The sequence below is a fragment of the Pseudochaenichthys georgianus genome, chromosome 6 (genome assembly GCF_902827115.2).
Source record: "Pseudochaenichthys georgianus chromosome 6, fPseGeo1.2, whole genome shotgun sequence".
NCBI classification, from domain to species: Eukaryota; Metazoa; Chordata; class Actinopteri; order Perciformes; family Channichthyidae; genus Pseudochaenichthys; species Pseudochaenichthys georgianus.
The window spans coordinates 20,226,740-20,244,229 of NC_047508.1; the positions used below are offsets into that span (position 1 = coordinate 20,226,740).

A 17,490-nucleotide genomic window follows, 5' to 3' on the forward strand; every position below is an offset into this window, starting at 1 on the left:
AACTATCCGACTGCAGCCTCGCTGTTTGAGGGCTTGCTAGCCCACTCCCCCTCCACACTCGTTGCTTTGGAACAGCCCTCAATATGGCGGACCCTCCGCGTGAACGCGCAAACGGAGGGGTAGGGTGTAGGGGGCGGTTTGGGAATGGGCCTACGTGCCATTCAGCACGCGCCCCGCGTGTAGAATGTCACGTAATCAGACATTACGTGACGTCTAAGGAGGAGGCTGTCTTTAAATACCGGGAGACTCCCCTTCTGCACCACCACTTCTGCGGAAAAGCTGAACTCAGGAGGAGCATACACATTCCAGTTCGTGTTTCCACCTCTCTAACTGAACAACTCAAGGTAAGATACATTACATATCCCACGGCAGCCTACACCACAGCCATCACTACAGCCATCTCAGTGAGTGATACGAGCCATTCGCCGGCACATTGAGAGTGGTTTAAAGGGGGACTGGATGCGCATTTTGGAAAGATAGCAGATGGGCGTGTCGCTGATCAGTATCGATCATGTTGATTGGTTGTTAGTGAGGCAGGCATTCATCTTCAGTTTTTGTACAGGTTACCCTTTTGGCTGCAAGTGTAAAATGTGTGTATTTATGTTTGTGAAACAGAGTGACCGAAGCAACAGGATGTAAGCCCGTCTGCGTAATTTACTTGTTGCGGTGACTCTGATGCCAGTAAATGAATGGGTTTTAAGAACGATGCTTTAAATTGTAGGAACACCGGTTATGAAATATTCTATTAGAAATACCCCAATAGTATCGTTAATATAAGAACCCTTAAGTGAAAGTTTTTTGTTTCTGTTGTTACATCAGGTTGTATGTTGATTCAATATACGCAGTGTTACATAAGAAGACACCATGTCCTCAATCAATGTTTATTTATATAGCCCAATATCACAAATGTTACATTTGTCTCAGTGGTCTTCACAATTTGTACAGCATATCATGTCCTCTGCTGCCCATGGAGACCAGCATCCACACAGCAGTGGGCCATAAATGAAGCTGACATAGATCACTTGTGGCATCCATCTGCTGGCCCATGGGAAAGCAGATTGGTAGGAGCACTGTTGGTGCTGCAGTTATACTATCACTATCAGTGATTTGCCAGATTTGCGTTCATGTAATTGTTATGGTGTATTATTCAACATGTTTACAGTTTGAAGCCTCCCTCTTTTTTTATCCTAAATGATATCCCATCTCACTTCAATTTGTATTTCTTATTTCTAGATGTTCTAACTAAATTCTGTGACTTCACAGTGGAAACTAAATCAAGCTATTAAAGTTACTCCTGCATTTTAAGCAAATCAATTTTTGGATATACTGATGTTTTGTCTGATCATATAGTCTAAAATTCAAAAGTGCAGAGACAAATATACCCACAGTCTCCTGCCAATGGTGTAAGTAAAGGACAGCTACTGGCCCTCAACCGTGATACCTGACACCCCATCAGAGCTAAGTACACCCCCACTGACCTGTTTCTGATCAAATTAAGTAAATGTCATAATGTACAAGGAAACATGATAATGCAAGTTTGCAGAGACGTTTTTGTGGTCCAGTTATGTATAACAGCTACTTGTTTTAAATCCTCAAAAATGTATATAATCCGAAGATTAACACAAATCTCGCTCTCTTGAGCGAGAGATAATCGGATAAAGGGATATTGAGTATGTCTTTCCTACTTACCTTATCCTACTATTGTGTGCAAATTCCCCATGCAGAGGTCTTAAACACTCTTTGAAGGAAGGTATTACAGGGCATTAATCCTGTCAGGCTCTACACTACGTGCTCGTCTCCACATCACTGAAGATCCAGGCTAGTCATGCTGATGTAATAGCCTGTAAGCGCGAGCACTCAGCCATGCTTGGCTGACCAGGAAACACAAATAGTAGTGAGTGGGGGATGGTCTTTGCTGGATGGAAACCGGTTGTAGTACTTTTCCAGGCAGTGGTAGCCATAGAGACCCAGCATGGCCCTGTGAAGCAAGAATTACTGCCATTTAAGGAAGTAAACAAGAGATAATAGTTGTTGACTTAAGGAGAAGGGAACCGGATATTGGGGTTGTCAGGGGGAGGGCACAATTTCAATCATTTTTCTGAGATGAAGAGGGAATTCCTCTTTTGACGAATGGTTAGATGAGAGAGCAGTCACGTACGCCGGGGAACAACCCATTCAAACTGTCGCATACGTAATGTAGCACTCCTTTACTGCCTCTCTGTTTCCACACTCGTCCCCCCCTCCTGCCCCTTTATTTATCTGGTTTTCATAACACCTCTCTACTTTCACACAGATGTCCACCAAGGAGAAGCTGATCAGCCATGTGATGAAAGAGGAGCCTGTTGGCAGCAGGAACAAGGTGACGGTGGTGGGGGTCGGCATGGTGGGCATGGCCTCTGCCATCAGCATACTGCTCAAGGTGAGACACAAAGATGGGATGTGTGTTTGAGTAAAAGAGCTGGTGAAATCAGCATCAAGGGAAAGAAGATGGGATGACAGCTTTCAAACAGTGATAGTACAGTGAAAAATACATCAAGCTAAATAACTCATAAGACTTAGGGTAAACCCTTGGAAAAGAACAAACTTAGATAAGCATTAGAAAGTTCTATGATTTCAGATTAGATGAAGTAATAAAGGAATTAAACTGAGAAACCTAAAGTCAAACTAACTTTTTAAAGGTGTGCTATCTACTGGAAACTGACTGCGTGTGAAATGCTTGGTTAACATTTTAAAAAACTGCAAGCTTCCAATTATAAAGAAATTCTCAGGAAACATTGCATTTCCCTTGTTTATTCCTGTTCAACTCATGCAAGGAAGCTGGATCCTTTCCAAATCAGAAACAAAAGAGTTTCAGGGAAACTAGGTCACAGGTCTTACAACTAACAATGCTGTTCAACAGTCAAGGCAGAGATGAATGGTGTGTTTCGAGACTTTATATCCATGTTATACCAGCTACTGTGAATATATAAATCATCTAAAATTACCCGACCTAGTAGAATCACTTCTCATTCTGCTACATTAATAAACAACATATTCACAAACATTATGGAAAACAATACAGTAGGCGGACTATTATATAGTGACATAAGTGATCATTTACCTGTTTTTATTGTCTATCACTGCAGTTCTAAGAAACCGAAAGTCGCCAGCCATTTCAAATACAAAAGATTGAGAACTGAAGATAACATAATTGCATTTAAGAATGATTTACTAAAGCAGAATTGGAGGGTAGTAGATGAGAGAGACGATATTGACAAGGCTTATGATGAATTTCTAAACATCTTTAAAGCACTTTATGACAAACTGTCCTGTGAAACAATGCAGAGAGAGACACAAACAAACTCACGCCTGCAAAAAGAAAAATACACTATATAGACAATTCATAAAATATAGAACTTCAGAAGCAGAAAATAAATATAAAAGATATAAGAATAAATTAACCCATATTCTGAGGATATGTAAAAAAGAATACTATAATAAAATATTAGAGAATAATATGAAAGGTTTATGGACAGTATTAAATAGTGTCATTAGAAATGGAGCAAAAAGCTCTGGTTACCCTGAGTTTTTTGTGGACAAAAATAATGTTATTAATAATACAGAAGATGTGGTTAATGGTTTTAATGAATTCTTTGTAAATGTGGGGCCAGATCTGGCAGAAAAAATTAAAACCGTAGAAACAACTAAAGGGGGAGATACAGACCTTTTGGAATGAAAACAATAGCTCTTTCTTCCTCACACCAGTCGAAGAAAAATAAATCATCGATACTGTGCGAAAATGTAAAAGCAAATCCTCAACCGATTGGAATAATATTGATATGATTATAGTAAAAAACATTATTGAAGAAATTGCAGAACCATTGACTCATCTCTTTAACTTGTCTTTTCAATCTGGTAAATTCCCAAATAAAATGAAAATAGCAAAAGTTATACCATTATATAAACACCATTACACAAATTACAGACCTGTTTCATTGCTCTCTCAGTTTTTCAAGATCCTTGAAAAGCTTTTTACAAAAAGACTTGACAGTTTCATGGAAACACATCAGCTTTTGGACAACAGTCAATATGGATTCAGGAAAGATAGATCAACATCTATGGAATGAAGTGAGAAAATGGCAAACTGCATCGAGAATAATAAAAACAAGCAGTGGGAATATTTATAGATTTACAAAAAGCATTTGACACCATATATCACAATATTTTACTGATAAAACTGGAACGGTATGGTATCCGAGGGGTGGGATTAAACTGGGTGAGAGATTATTTAAGCAACAGACAACAATTTGTTGAAATTGGTGAACATAAATTAGAATACATGAACATAACTTGTGGGGTACCTCAGGGGTCCGTGTTGGGTCCAAAGCTGTTCATAATATACATCAACGACATTTGCAGAGTATCAAATATATTGAAATTTTATTTGCAGATGACACTAATATTTTTCGTTCCGGTGACAATTTGAAAGAGCTAATGGCTGTTGATAACAGCAGAAATGATTAAAGTAAAACATTGGTTTGACACAAACAAATTATCATTAAATATAAGCAAAACAAAGATTATGTTATTTGGAAAACATAAAACAAATCCACAGATACAATTAATACTAGATAACATACACATAGAAAGAGTATATGAAATTAAGTTCCTTGGTGTGGTTTGAGACCACAAAATCAGCTGGAAACCTCATATCACTCATGTAAAAGCAAAACTGGCTAAAACTATCGCAATATTGGGAAAAGCCAGATACATTCTGGACCACAACTCATTGCATACTCTATATAACACACTAATATTGCCATATCTGATTTACTGTGTGGAGATTTGGGGAAACACGTACAAAACCAACCTACAGCCGTTATGCACATTACAAAAAAGGGTTAGAGTTATCAATAATGTTGGATATCTTGAACACACTAATGTAGTATTTTTGAAGTCACACATATTGAAGTTCATTGATCTGGTTACATTTAAAATGGCACAAATCATGTACAGAGCCAGACATAATCTACTTCCTAGGAAATTAAAAACATTGTTCGTAGACAGAGAGGGTGGGTATAATTTGAGAGGAAATCTACATTTTAAACAAGTCAAGGTCAGAACAACTGAGAAGTATGAGTTTAACTATCTGTGGGGTGATTTTATGGAATGGTTTGGAGCAGGAGTTAAAACGAAGCACAAGCATAATTCAGTTTAAAATGTACAGAAACACTTTTTTGGAAAAATGTGAGAATGAAGAAAGGTGATTGAAGATGAGAAATTATTGTATGTGTAAATGTATGTAGGAATAACTTGCATAATGATTTAAAGGACAATCATTGATCAAGTATGGGGTGGGAATTAATAAGCATTTGCTTCCTCCTACTCCCTTTCGGACACATATGATTTATTATTATTATTAATATGAAGAGTTTTTTTTGTTTTGTTTTTTTGAATTTACAAATATTACCATGAATGTGGATAAATACTGTATTATAACAATACGGTATTCTGTTTTTCACATTTGTTATTTTTTAATCTGTTCGAAATAAAGACTGAAAGAGGAAAGAAGAACACAACATCAAATATGAATTCCTCGACCCAAAAAGTGCCAGAAACCATGTATTGAACAACATTGTAGGCCAAAACATTGAAAAGCTCATTTTCAACCTATGTTGATGGCAGCCATTTTGGATTTAGGGCTCTAAAAAATGTTGCCTGCAATTCTGCGAGGGGCATGGGGGCTAGCTTTATTGATGAAATAAAAGCTACTCTTAAATAGTGTATGGGTTTCAGAATTACCAGATGATTTAATCAACCAAAACAGTTGATGATTACTTACTTGATCATTAAAGTAATATTTTCAGACCCTCAAATATGGAGTTCATGCTTTCCTCTGCTTTTATATCATATTAAACTGAATATATTTAGGTTCTGACTGAGAATACAAGACATTATCTTTGACTTTGCGAAACTGGGATGGACATTTCTTCACTATTTTCTGTCTTTTTTTATATTCCGAATGACTCTGGGACTGATTAACTGAAGAATAAAAGTATTTGTAAGTTTCAGACATTGCCAGAATGACTCATTATATATATTTATACAAACAGGACTTGTGTGATGAGCTGGCCATGGTTGATGTGATGGAGGACAAGCTGAAGGGTGAGGTCATGGACCTGCAGCACGGATCCCTCTTCCTCAAGACAAAGATTGTGGGAGACAAAGGTGAGAAAGCACAAAAATATCTTCCCTTTTAACTCCTGAATAATTTATTTAAAATCTGGTATGTAAACTTGACTCTCACTGAAACTATAACTCTGCAGCTCCATTAGAACCCTTCTTGTTTTGTGGATTTTCAGACTACAGTGTGACAGCCAACTCCAAAGTGGTGGTGGTGACAGCTGGAGCCCGTCAGCAGGAGGGCGAGAGCCGTCTGAACCTTGTGCAGCGCAACGTCAACATCTTCAAGTTCATCATCCCAAACATCGTCAAGTACAGCCCCAACTGCATCCTGATGGTGGTTTCTAACCCAGGTTAGACAGGCGGGGTTTGAATGAGGGAGGGAGGGAGGGAAGGACATGTGAGAAGAGCAGTTGTGGCTTGAAATAGTGTTTGGGGGTACTGGAGGGGGGTACTGGTATCACCTTTCTAATTTGGAAGAGTTGTCCCCTTTACCCTTTCAGTGGACATCCTGACCTATGTGGCCTGGAAGCTGAGTGGTTTCCCCCGTCACCGCGTCATTGGCTCTGGCACCAACCTGGACTCCGCCCGTTTCCGCCACCTCATTGGAGAGAAGCTCCACCTCCACCCTTCCAGCTGCCACGCCTGGATCGTCGGAGAACATGGAGACTCCAGTGGTATGAAGCTCCGACTAAAAATAAAATGTCTGCAAGCCTTCCAGTGTTCCTGTTTGTTGGTGTACTGCAAATCGTTCAATACAGCTGCATCATTTTGCCACAATTACATTTATTCTCCATTTAATTTATCACGTGTGTGTTTGTTTCTCACAGTGCCTGTCTGGAGCGGTGTGAATGTTGCTGGAGTGTCTCTGCAGGGTCTGAACCCACAGATGGGGACTGAGGGTGACGGTGAGAACTGGAAGGCTATTCACAAAGAGGTGGTTGATGGGTGAGTAAACAATAGTTTCCAGTAATCCACCAATGACCTGAAAGAACTTCCCCACAAACCACATTTTTCTTTCTCCCACACTGATGAATCTTATCAGCAAATCAATCGGCCATGTGCATACAGGTCATCCGTTCATCTGAGGTTGAAGCCATACATATTATGTTTTATTAAAACACACTTATAGGATGTATTGGCTTACAGTGACAGTTGCCTATTTACAAAAATATCAAAAACATACATACACAATTTGATCAAGATCCAGTGGAGCTCACTAGCCCTGGAAAGGAATGTAATCAGTGATGTGGGCCAAAAGGCAAGCAGAGGTGGGTATACAGAACACTGCTGTGCTGTTGGCTTACTGGTGCCTGGCAGCCAGTGCAAACACAAAAGCTAAGCTTGTCCCCGTAACATAATACTGCGCAGTTGTCCTCATGGCTTTGCATTAATGAAACGCCAGACAATATTGAATCCTGATAAAAGACAGGTTCGCCCTAATTGAAGACTTTAAAGGTGGGGTAGGTAATTCACTTCAGAAACACTTTTTGTTATATTCCACAGAATGCTCTTAACATCCCGATAGCAATGAATATATTAAATGCTTTGACAATAAATACATACAAAAAATGTCATCTGTGGAAGCTGTAGCGCTGTAAAAAGCATGACCAATCATCTGAGCCGGCCCGGCTAAAATAACTGGATGGCCTACCTGCCTGTCAGCCTTCCATCTGTGCACAAACTTATCTCGTGCCCTCATTGGTCCTGTGCGCGTTCGTGTGTGGTGGGGGAGGGGCTCTGTAAGGAAGTCTGAAGGAAGGGGCAGATTTTGTTTCGGTTGTGTAATTCTAGCTCACTCGAGCTGGTTTCTCCATTCTTACATACCCTACCTTTTTAACTAACCATACCAACATAATAGCATTGCTATGTATAATACTTCTGTGTGTTGTGTTAAAGTTTACCCTGTAAACTTTGATACTTTACCATTATGTCACTGTCAGTCCACCTTATTTATATGCAAGTAGCTGAGTTCTTAAGGAGGTAAAATAGTATAACACAAGGCTTGATTTTCAGGAAATAAAAGAGAGACGAAGGGAGAAAAGGGATGTTTATGTTGCACTGCTGTTTGTACAAGTACAAATTACTTTCTCTATCTCATTCTGGCCAGCCAAATGAGCCTGGACATGTAAATTGTTTATATTGCAATAACACTCCGTAAGAAAAGTGTTCTCTTTGAATTTAGGCCTTATGTTTTTGAGCTAATTTTCAATTGACAACGTACAAACAGTGCCAAGTACCAAAGCACACAGATGTTTGTCTTTTGTCCAGGAAACATGCTGTTCTGACTTTTGTTTGTGTTTTCTCCGCAGGGCATATGAGGTTATTAAGCTGAAGGGCTACACCTCCTGGGCCATTGGCATGTCTGTAGCTGACCTGGTGGAGAGCATCATTAAGAACATGCACAAAGTCCACCCTGTGTCAACACTGGTCCAGGTAAAAAGATTGGTCAAATCCTATATCATACAATTCATCGGATTGCATCCACATACTGAACATTCTTTTAACCCCTTCCTCTGACAGGGCATGCATGGAGTGAAGGATGAGGTGTTCCTGAGCGTCCCTTGTGTCCTGGGCAACAGCGGCCTGACAGATGTGATTCACATGACCCTGAAGGCCGAAGAGGAGAAGCAGTTGCAGAAGAGCGCCGAGACCCTGTGGGGCGTACAGAAGGAGCTCACCCTGTGAAGAGCCTTCCTCTGACTCCCTCCTCCTGTACCTCTTACTGCAACAAGTTTGTGTAGCTAAACCAGTGGAGGCTAGATTCTAACTTGAGATATTAAAACATCTGTTGTTGTCGTCCTGTCGACACAAGAAAAGTGTGGCCTCTACATTGTAAGCGTAACCACTGTATGTACTGTAATGTTTCTGTGCCCTGTTAATGCTTCTCTCTGCACTCCTTGTCTGTAGTTTGTATTTATTCTGTGTGTTCTGTGATTGTTGCCAGTTGTTTTTTCCACTTGGTCATCTCTTTATTTTGGAGTCGAATGGAGACATTCCATTCACTATGAGGAGAGCTTCCTACTTAGTCATAACGCTGCTGCACATATCACTGGGATAGAGCCCTGTGATACCAAAGTACCTTGAGTAATCAATGCTACTTTTACTGGTTGGCATTGAAGCCTTTGTTAACCAATCGAACCACAAGTGCACTGACAGAAAGATATTTTAAAAGTCGATTTTAAAAGATGCTGGTTAGAAAGGAGAATTAGAATGGCTGCCAACAAAGTGACTTAATGTAACTCTTAAGAGATAACAGAGAACCAAATGGGAAAGAGTCAGCTACAATCAGGTTATAAATCATAACAAACTAATGATCTTGGAAGGTGTTTGTTTGCGCACCATAAATACCATAAAGGGTTTTATATTTATTTGACTTCACTCTGGGAAAGTCATCAAGAGAAAAAGTAAAGTGTTATTTATGTATTAATGTGAGGAATTGTACCTGTCATGGCAGCTAGATATTGATTATTTTTTGCTGCAACATTGAATAAATCTGCCTGGATAGTGAAACATGTTCGTTGTCCTTTTTTTAACTGTTTGTCATGCAAGCGAGCAAAAGGCAGCTTGGGATTGTTGACGGAGGTTTTTATGAGAGATCAAAGTCTGAAACTCCTGTATGAAATCAGCACAATGTGAACATAGTGGTAGATTCTGCTACATTTGCTAACAGATACCAGTCATTCAAAAAGATGTACTTAGTCTTTGATCATTGATAACCAACCACTGGATTCTAAATTACAGCTACTTCACAAATGTTAAATTACTTTCTGTAGTTTGGCATTAGTGCAACGGAGAAAACACTTACATTTCTGTTATTAATAACCCATCAAAGAATGAGATCTACACCAGATTCCATTTATTTGTACTGATTTACATAAATCTACAGATATAAAAGAACAGGTGGTCTATGGTTGAATTGGAAACAAGAAAAACAATAACAGCAGATAATCTATCATACAATTCAAAGTGCATTTAGTAAAAGGCTAATTTAAATGATACCTGTTTGCAAACTTTACATAAGTAACATTTTGATTAGTACAATATATTGTTTTGATTTGTTTGTACCCTCGAATGCTCCAGCTTTATTCACAACGTTTTTTCCCCATGTTTACTGAACTTAAACCTCTCAGCAGGACTGAGAATAAGCACAAAGACGATAGAAAAGTAAAGAAAAGAAAAACAGAATTTCCTTTGTGATACATTACAATAAAGCATGTCAAGTCTGTCATCCAGAGTGAAACAACTACTGTACAAGATTGACTGGTTAATTCAGTCAGACTGGAGGGTAGACCTGAGCAGATGACGGCTGAACAGAAAATGCAAATAATAGTGTGGCAGAGTAGCTCAAAATTGAACCAATTAAAAGACAGTATGTGCTGTATGAAAAGTGATCTCTTGACTCCATGGTTACCGAACATGACTTGAACAGCATTAAATCCTGAGGCTGAGCCCCATGTCCTTCCTGAAAGGTTGCCCCGGGTATTTATACCCCGGGCCTATCCTTTTCATTATGAGGAGAGTGGACACAAAGGTTCTTTTTACAAAGCCCCTCTCTACACGCCCCTAACAATTTGTGCTTACTAGCCAAATGACTGTCTGGCAAAGGGAGTGCGAACAGAACCAGCTCCCTGCAGTGCATCATGTACAGGTTGTCACAGTAACCAACACAGATACACTACAGAGGAAACTAGGCTCTCACGTCACTCTCAGTTAGGCATGTTTCTGTGTCAACCGGAGCACCTGGGTCACAATGTTGTCCCAGTGCTTTTACTTATTGTTGGTCATGACGGGTAATGCATTAAGATCTCAAATCATTATTTGGTCAGATCAAAAACACAAATTATTTCCTACGAGAACGTTTGGACCACACGGGACGGCCCAGTTCTACATAAATGTTGCATTTTAAATGTTTGCCGTCCAGAAGTCTGTCTCATAAGAACAGATGGTATAGAGATAAAAAAAAAGAGGACAGCTTCTAGAAGACATAAAAGGGAATAATGGGAATAAAAAGAGAGGAGGAAAAGGAGAGAGTAAGGGAGCATGAAGATATGAATGTTTCCTGGCTGTCAGAGTGGGTCAGTAGAGGTCACTAAGGCCGGCAGTCTTGCGGGCTTTCTGCATGAGCGCACGAAGCTGAAACTGCTTCCTGGACAGAAGTCGTACATGCTGTAACAAAAGAGAACATGAGGCATTGAGGCTAAAATCACTCGGGACACAAGTGTGTGAATGTCTGTCTCTTGAAATCTGTCTGATACACAGATAGGCTTCCATTTTATACATTATAAACACCCACAGTCTGTTGTCACTTTTAGGTGCAGATTATGATTGTGTGTTGGCCAAATGCGTTTGACCCTAGTCAGTTCTGTGTCTGAACACATCCTTACTTTATAAACATCATGTTATACATTAGTGGTAGTTATGTTGTCGACGTGGTCACCTTAAGAAAAACCTCCAGGTCTATGACGCCCCTGCGGAGGGCCTCTCCTAGGTAGAAGATAGTGTCTTCAATCGCGTTCTCCTCAGCATACAGGTTCAGGATCTGTTTGTACAGCGGAGCGGTGGGCACGATGACGTCGTCAATGTCGTTGTTCTCCGACTGGTTCTCCATCTTCTCCAAGGCCTCACTCAGCTCCTCGTCCTTTCTCTTCAGCAGCTCAATATTCCTGTCAACCTCGGACTAGCAGAAATATTGTGATTTAAACCATTTCATATTGTCATAGAGGAACAAAAAAAATGATACAACTTTGAAACAAATGTAGGATTTCTCACCACTTCCTGGTCCAGCCTCGAGACCATGTCCTCCAGTTTCTGATGTCCTTTCTTCAGATCCTCCTCAGTTCTCTTCAGGGCGTCCAGCTCCGCCTGAGCTCTGTCCATCTCCTCCTTCATTCTCCAGCGAAGCTTGTCACTCACAGCTGAAATCAGAGATGCACGAATGGTGTCCTCGCCAATGGTGCCATCTCTGCTCGGGCCTTTGGAGGATGACGTTAAGAAGGGAGGTCAGACAGTGAGCAGACAAAACAGAAAACAACAGATACAAAAACAAGCCTTCTGATGAGCCGATTGAGACATTGTATTGGTGTCCTGAAACAAGCCATTTGATTAAGCGATTTAACTGAAACCATTTGATTGGCTAATTGAATTGAGCCATTTCATTTTCCATTTCAAACGAGCTAACGGAAATGGTTTAATGTGGAATTGTAAAACCATTTTATTTAAATTGTTAATTTAATGTATTTCTTGTCAGTTTTTAGCAGCAATTTGAGTTGAATTCATCGAGTTCATAGATGCAAATGTAAAGTGTTATCAAAGCGCCCTGAACACTACCAGTTACAATATGTGGAAAAACACTGCTGGATGTCTTCAAAGTAAAGACCACCTAATGTGCAGTGTGGAATCAGCACTGCACATGTCAGAGTTGATGCAGCCTGGAGATGTGACAGGTCTAAGGGCTAAACCCATATCTTCCCTTTTACTAAATATAGGAGAGATAAAGCTCCGCCTGCCCGCTGCCTTGCAGTGCAGTGCTGCCAACTGATGTTTGGGAAGCCGATCACAGGTCTGTCTTTGTGTGGAGTTACTGTTCCCATCCTAAATTTAGAACTGTGTGAGGTTGATACTGTGATAGCTGGGGGTTGGACGTTGCCCTTCCCTTCAGATCTGTTCTACCCTTTGGCCTTCAATACCCCCCACTCTCGTTACACTAACGACCTTTTCACTGGCAGATCGGGATGCCACCGGAGTCACACAGAGGGCAAGAGAGTTTAAGTCAAAAGGTCAAAGGTCTTAATAACGAGTTAACTAACATGAAAACGAGGACACTCTATTGTTGTATTTTTTTGAGGGGGTGGGGGTGAGTTAGTATACACATATTGTATTGCAATACAAAAGCAATAACACAAAAATGACATCTTCTTTTGTATCTTGCTGTGCTTGTGCCGTTTGTGCAAAATCTAATTTTAAACTTTAAAATGTACACTTGGGAAAGAGAAATAAAGCACCCCGGGAAATGTGATACGTACCCGCTGTGGAAACTGGGGTCTGGTTGGGGTAGTGTGCAGGGCCAGCAGTGGCTGGGTAGGAGTTGCCTCCTGGGTATTGGTATCCTGGGTAGCCTCTGCAGAAAATAAATAACTAATCAGAACGCAGCTCATTCTATCCGTTTTTCCTTTTCCCACATCTAGCAGACTATATGTAATGGAATCAGTTGAACAGTGGTTTATAAATATTCTCCATGTGCCAGCCTTATTCTCCAAACAAACATGCCAGGACATGTTTGTTTGCTAGAGAGCTGGAGTAGAGAGCTTTAGAACTGCTTTGCAAACATCTTACCCAGGGTTAGGATTTGGGCTGTAGGGTGAGACCGCAGGCATGCCAGGCATATAGGAAGCTGAGGTAGAGAAATAGTGTGAACATTAGATCCAAGGCCAATACATGACAAATATACTGTCTCTCTGTCACTCTCAGAAAAGCATTACATTACATGTCACTTGTTAGACGCTTTTATCCAAATACTGTGGACAATCCCCAATTTGGGGTGAATTGTCTTGCCCAGGGACACAACGACATGCTGACTGCAGTGGGGTTTGAACCTGTGCCCCCCTGAACCCAACACCAGTGCACTAGTCCAGCGCACTAGTCCACTGCACCACAGCACATTCCCTTTCCAATGCTGTAATGAAGAGGTAGTACCTGAGCTCCATCTAGTGCCTCAGAAAATAAATGCATCTCTTTAAAACCATGATGCTGGTGTACAATATCCATCATATACACCTTCCTGACACAGTATGAATTATACACACACATCATTGATTTCTCTAGGCAACTACTATGGGTATGTAATCACAAAAAATGGTTTAAAAAAACATTTTAACATTCACTCTTAAGTACCTTAAGAAAATAGGTGAAAAAAATTGTGTTTATTGTGTTTATCTATTTGAGGACTTTAGGTTGGCCTTAACATATTTTGTAATTCTGTTAACCTTTATACAAAATTTGAAATGAAAATAAAAACTGGTAAAAACTGTTCAACAGCACATTTATAGAAAAAAACATAGTAAAAAAACGATTGAAGATGAATCAGAATGGATTTTTTAGAAAACAGTCTTATGTAAGCAGTTTATTGGAACATATTCACAGTTGGCAGTTTGTTTGGTACAACTAGCTACATTTAAAGTAGTTCAAGCTATTAACCCTACCTCTGTGCAGGTTATTATGTTGTTAAAGGGATGTATGCATATGAATTTAAATGTTGTGATGATGCTTTTTCTTATTGAGACAGTCATTGACAAAAAATGGGTGGCCATGACTCATTAAAGACAGTGTTCTGATTGATTGGTGTTCAGTGTAAATCAGCACCATATCACTTTGTGTTAAAAAGTCTGTGGGTCACTCCTTCCTGACACTATATTAAAAAAACATTTATATTACCCTGGTTACGACAACAATGTAAGTCACTTACGGTTAGGGGGTCCAGCTGCTTGGAACGGCTGATATGGTGCTTGTGTTGTGGGCCGAGAAAACACAGGAGGCTCCTCTCCAAAAACCACGATCATCACCTGAATCAGACCATACAGGTCCGACTGAGGCTGCGAGACAAACAGAGAGGCCATGTTTTTATTGAGCAAGACCACAAATGCAGAATGCTATTTCAAATGATCGACAGGAAAGCAACTGCTGTACAGATTTTCGTAAATTAGAGCCACATTATAGAGATTTAAAAAATGTAAATAATGCAGTGAATCCTCAAAAACCTCTATAGCATCAGTACATGACCAATCTATATTTTCAAATTCGAAACATTTCATAGCCAGTCCTTGCCTAAATAAATAGTCTATGAATAAAAATATTGAGACACTTACATGTTTCCACTCATGTAGATAAGGCAGGTAGATCTTGCCGTTGGCGTCGATGTGCTTGCCAGTTTTGATCATCATGGCACTGGTAGGTTTGACAAAACATATGGGAGGGTTGTAGGGATATGTGTCCAGCAACCACAGACACACTGGGATGTTGTAGGTGTTTCCTACAGGGGAGAAAAACACACACTATATTATAATTTGATTTCATTGTATGTTTTTTAAGTCTCAACATTCTCAGAAGTTGACAAACGTTGTTATTTTGAGGCACACTTATACGATGTCTAGTCTAGAGTAAATACATCTGAATATGAAATTGTATACGTTATGCTAGTCAGGTGCTTTCCTAAGCTGACACACAGACGCATCTGCTACTTGATGAAAGTTTTTCTTTCTTCTAAAGTTCAAGATAAATAGCAAGTTAGAGTGAGCACACCAGAGAAAAAGTAGGTGAGGGAATCAGACAAACTAAACAGAACTGACACCTATCTACGCCCACAAATAAACAATGTGTAATACGTTTTTTATACAGAACTACATTTGTATTTAGAAAGCACAGTAAACATTCCTTACCTCTGTAGCTCACTGGAACAGTTCCTGTCAAGCTCAATAGGTCTCGTGTGGAGCCATCATTAAACACTAAATAAGATGACATGTCGATTAACGAAAACAATGTATATATTTGCCATAATATGAGCATACAATATATATATATATAACCACACAAAACCATGAGCTCTGTATAACTCGATTTACCATAAGCGTCCATCAACGGCTTCAAGTCCTTGTACTGGCTGATGACATTGGTTATCTCACGAACTGTCAGGTCCCTGTACTTGTATTGCTGGACAATAACAACAAAAAGATGAAAGATAAAAAGTAATGTATGTTAGTATACATCATTACATTTTAGACAGAATTGCTGACACTTAGGTAACTCATTCAGACGTAGTTGCCACAACTAATACGTTATGTATTTGAATCCTAAAGTAATTTTGTGTGGTGTGTAGTAATTTATTTTGGTGTCCAAAATATGTGTCTTGTGCGGAGTAAAACACAAAAATAGATTAGAGAACAGAGTGACATAAAAAAAAATATATATATATAAATATATAAAGTGACATATGAAGGAACTATAAGGATATCTGATATAAAATGATAGCCAATAAAGTCAGAAAATACACTGTAATATCTACTGGTGTATTAACTCGGAACAGTCATAACATATGAAGTTTCTATATCCTAATTCTAGGATAATAATGCAGTGTGCTCTTCCAAGGACAAATAACAGTTGATGGCCCTCTACCTGAAACTTTTTATTTATTGAGTTGTTGAAAAATATTACAGAGATGATCATTAGACCATGGGGTCATAATAGCTCAGAGTTGTTTAGATATTTGTTTTCGAAAACTATATATTGTATAAGCTAAAGGCATATTATACATATGTATTTGTATTATTCCAGGAAAATGTGCAGCCTCAAAGCGAACACATCAATTGTTAGCTACACGCAATGCTTAATTTAATATGTAAATTGAACTTTAATTATGTACATTAACAAGCCTGAAACGTTACTTAGAATTGTCAACGATGGCTGACATTAAATATTTGTACATGATAGACATACATTATACATACTTAATTATAATCCGTATAACAGTGGTTTAAGTATTGCTCTGGCAACAGTTGATAAACAAGTATTCCTAGTAAATGGGATCAATGCTGTCCACGCGAAATTTAGGAGACACATAATGTCATCCTGAAATATAGGAGTGGTTGTTTATTGAAACGTTTATATTAAACATATACGTAAGTGTAGCTAACGTTAGGTGGATGTAGGATCTAGGTCATCACAATAATATGTACGAGGAATCTCAAAGAATCCACTTTATTATTTAAAGTACTGTAAATCGTCTGTTTATTAAGCAATACAGATCCTATTCCATATGTCCAGGAAATGTGAACATGCTCAACGAGTGTCCTGTTTGGTATTGGTAACATTTGCTAACGTGCTAACGTTTCTGTTGACCAGCAAATGATGCAACACGTACCTTTAGCATTTTCTTCAGAACACCTTCGTTGACAACTGCCATGGTTTTCACTTTTTGTTTTCACCGCTATTGTTAATAAGTAAATTGAAAGAACGGATGGCTTCTAAGTAAGATAGAGACTAACAGCTAGCACGCTAAGCTAGCACGACTAATGCTAGGCTAAAGTTAGCCCAGCCTCGGGCCCGACTACAATTAAGACAATAATTCGGTGTCTATAGAAAACCTTCTAGTCCAACACGAGTAATGTATCTGTTGTCAATGCGACAAGATGTAATAATTTGAGAAACTTTAGTAAACAGTTTATTAGGAGTTCTAAAATGAGACCGAAGAACAAATATCCGATTGAAAACAAAATGAATTTCCGGTATTCCACCTGACTGTTTCCGGTACGCAAATGACGTAAACAGTAGAGGAGT

General features: G+C 39.3%; 2 protein-coding genes across 3 annotated transcripts; one reads left to right on the plus strand and one right to left on the minus strand.

Moving 5' to 3' along the window:
* Window positions 1-233: 233 nt before the first annotated feature.
* Window positions 234-9,675, plus strand: ldha (lactate dehydrogenase A4). Of its 2 annotated transcripts, none has more exons than XM_034084946.2 (8): window positions 234-344; window positions 2,294-2,419; window positions 6,093-6,207; window positions 6,342-6,515; window positions 6,666-6,839; window positions 6,993-7,110; window positions 8,475-8,598; window positions 8,686-9,675. In XM_034084946.2, the coding sequence occupies exons 2-8, from the start codon at window positions 2,294-2,296 to the stop codon at window positions 8,848-8,850; spliced, it is 996 nt and encodes a 331-aa protein (XP_033940837.1). In that variant the 5' UTR covers window positions 234-344; the 3' UTR covers window positions 8,851-9,675. The 2 variants fall into 2 exon arrangements, with proteins under 2 accessions (XP_033940837.1, XP_033940838.1); XM_034084947.2 differs by lacking the exon at window positions 234-344 and adding an exon at window positions 382-404.
* Window positions 9,676-9,999: 324 nt separating this feature from the next.
* Window positions 10,000-17,460, minus strand: tsg101a (tumor susceptibility 101a). The gene is made up of 10 exons (XM_034085367.2): window positions 17,075-17,460; window positions 15,780-15,867; window positions 15,597-15,662; window positions 15,027-15,190; window positions 14,627-14,753; window positions 13,498-13,555; window positions 13,188-13,282; window positions 11,935-12,137; window positions 11,603-11,842; window positions 10,000-11,331 (listed from the first exon to the last, which is right to left on the minus strand). Exons 1-10 carry the CDS (start codon window positions 17,114-17,116, stop codon window positions 11,242-11,244), a joined length of 1,173 nt encoding a protein of 390 aa, XP_033941258.1. The 5' UTR covers window positions 17,117-17,460; the 3' UTR covers window positions 10,000-11,241.
* Window positions 17,461-17,490: the final 30 nt, after the last annotated feature.

Coding starts and splice junctions, on each gene's coding strand:
- ldha (XM_034084946.2), top strand. CDS start 2,294: ATGTCCACCAAGGAGAAGCTGATCAGCCATGTGATGAAAGAGGAGCCT. Junction 6,840..6,992: donor AGAACATGGAGACTCCAGTG/GTATGAAGCTCC, acceptor TGTTTCTCACAG/TGCCTGTCTGGAGCGGTGTG. Junction 7,111..8,474: donor CACAAAGAGGTGGTTGATGG/GTGAGTAAACAA, acceptor TTTTCTCCGCAG/GGCATATGAGGTTATTAAGC.
- tsg101a (XM_034085367.2), bottom strand. CDS start 17,116: ATGGCAGTTGTCAACGAAGGTGTTCTGAAGAAAATGCTAAAG. Junction 14,754..15,026: donor ATCTACATGAGTGGAAACAT/GTAAGTGTCTCA, acceptor TTTGTCTCGCAG/CCTCAGTCGGACCTGTATGG. Junction 11,843..11,934: donor CGAGGCTGGACCAGGAAGTG/GTGAGAAATCCT, acceptor TATTTCTGCTAG/TCCGAGGTTGACAGGAATAT.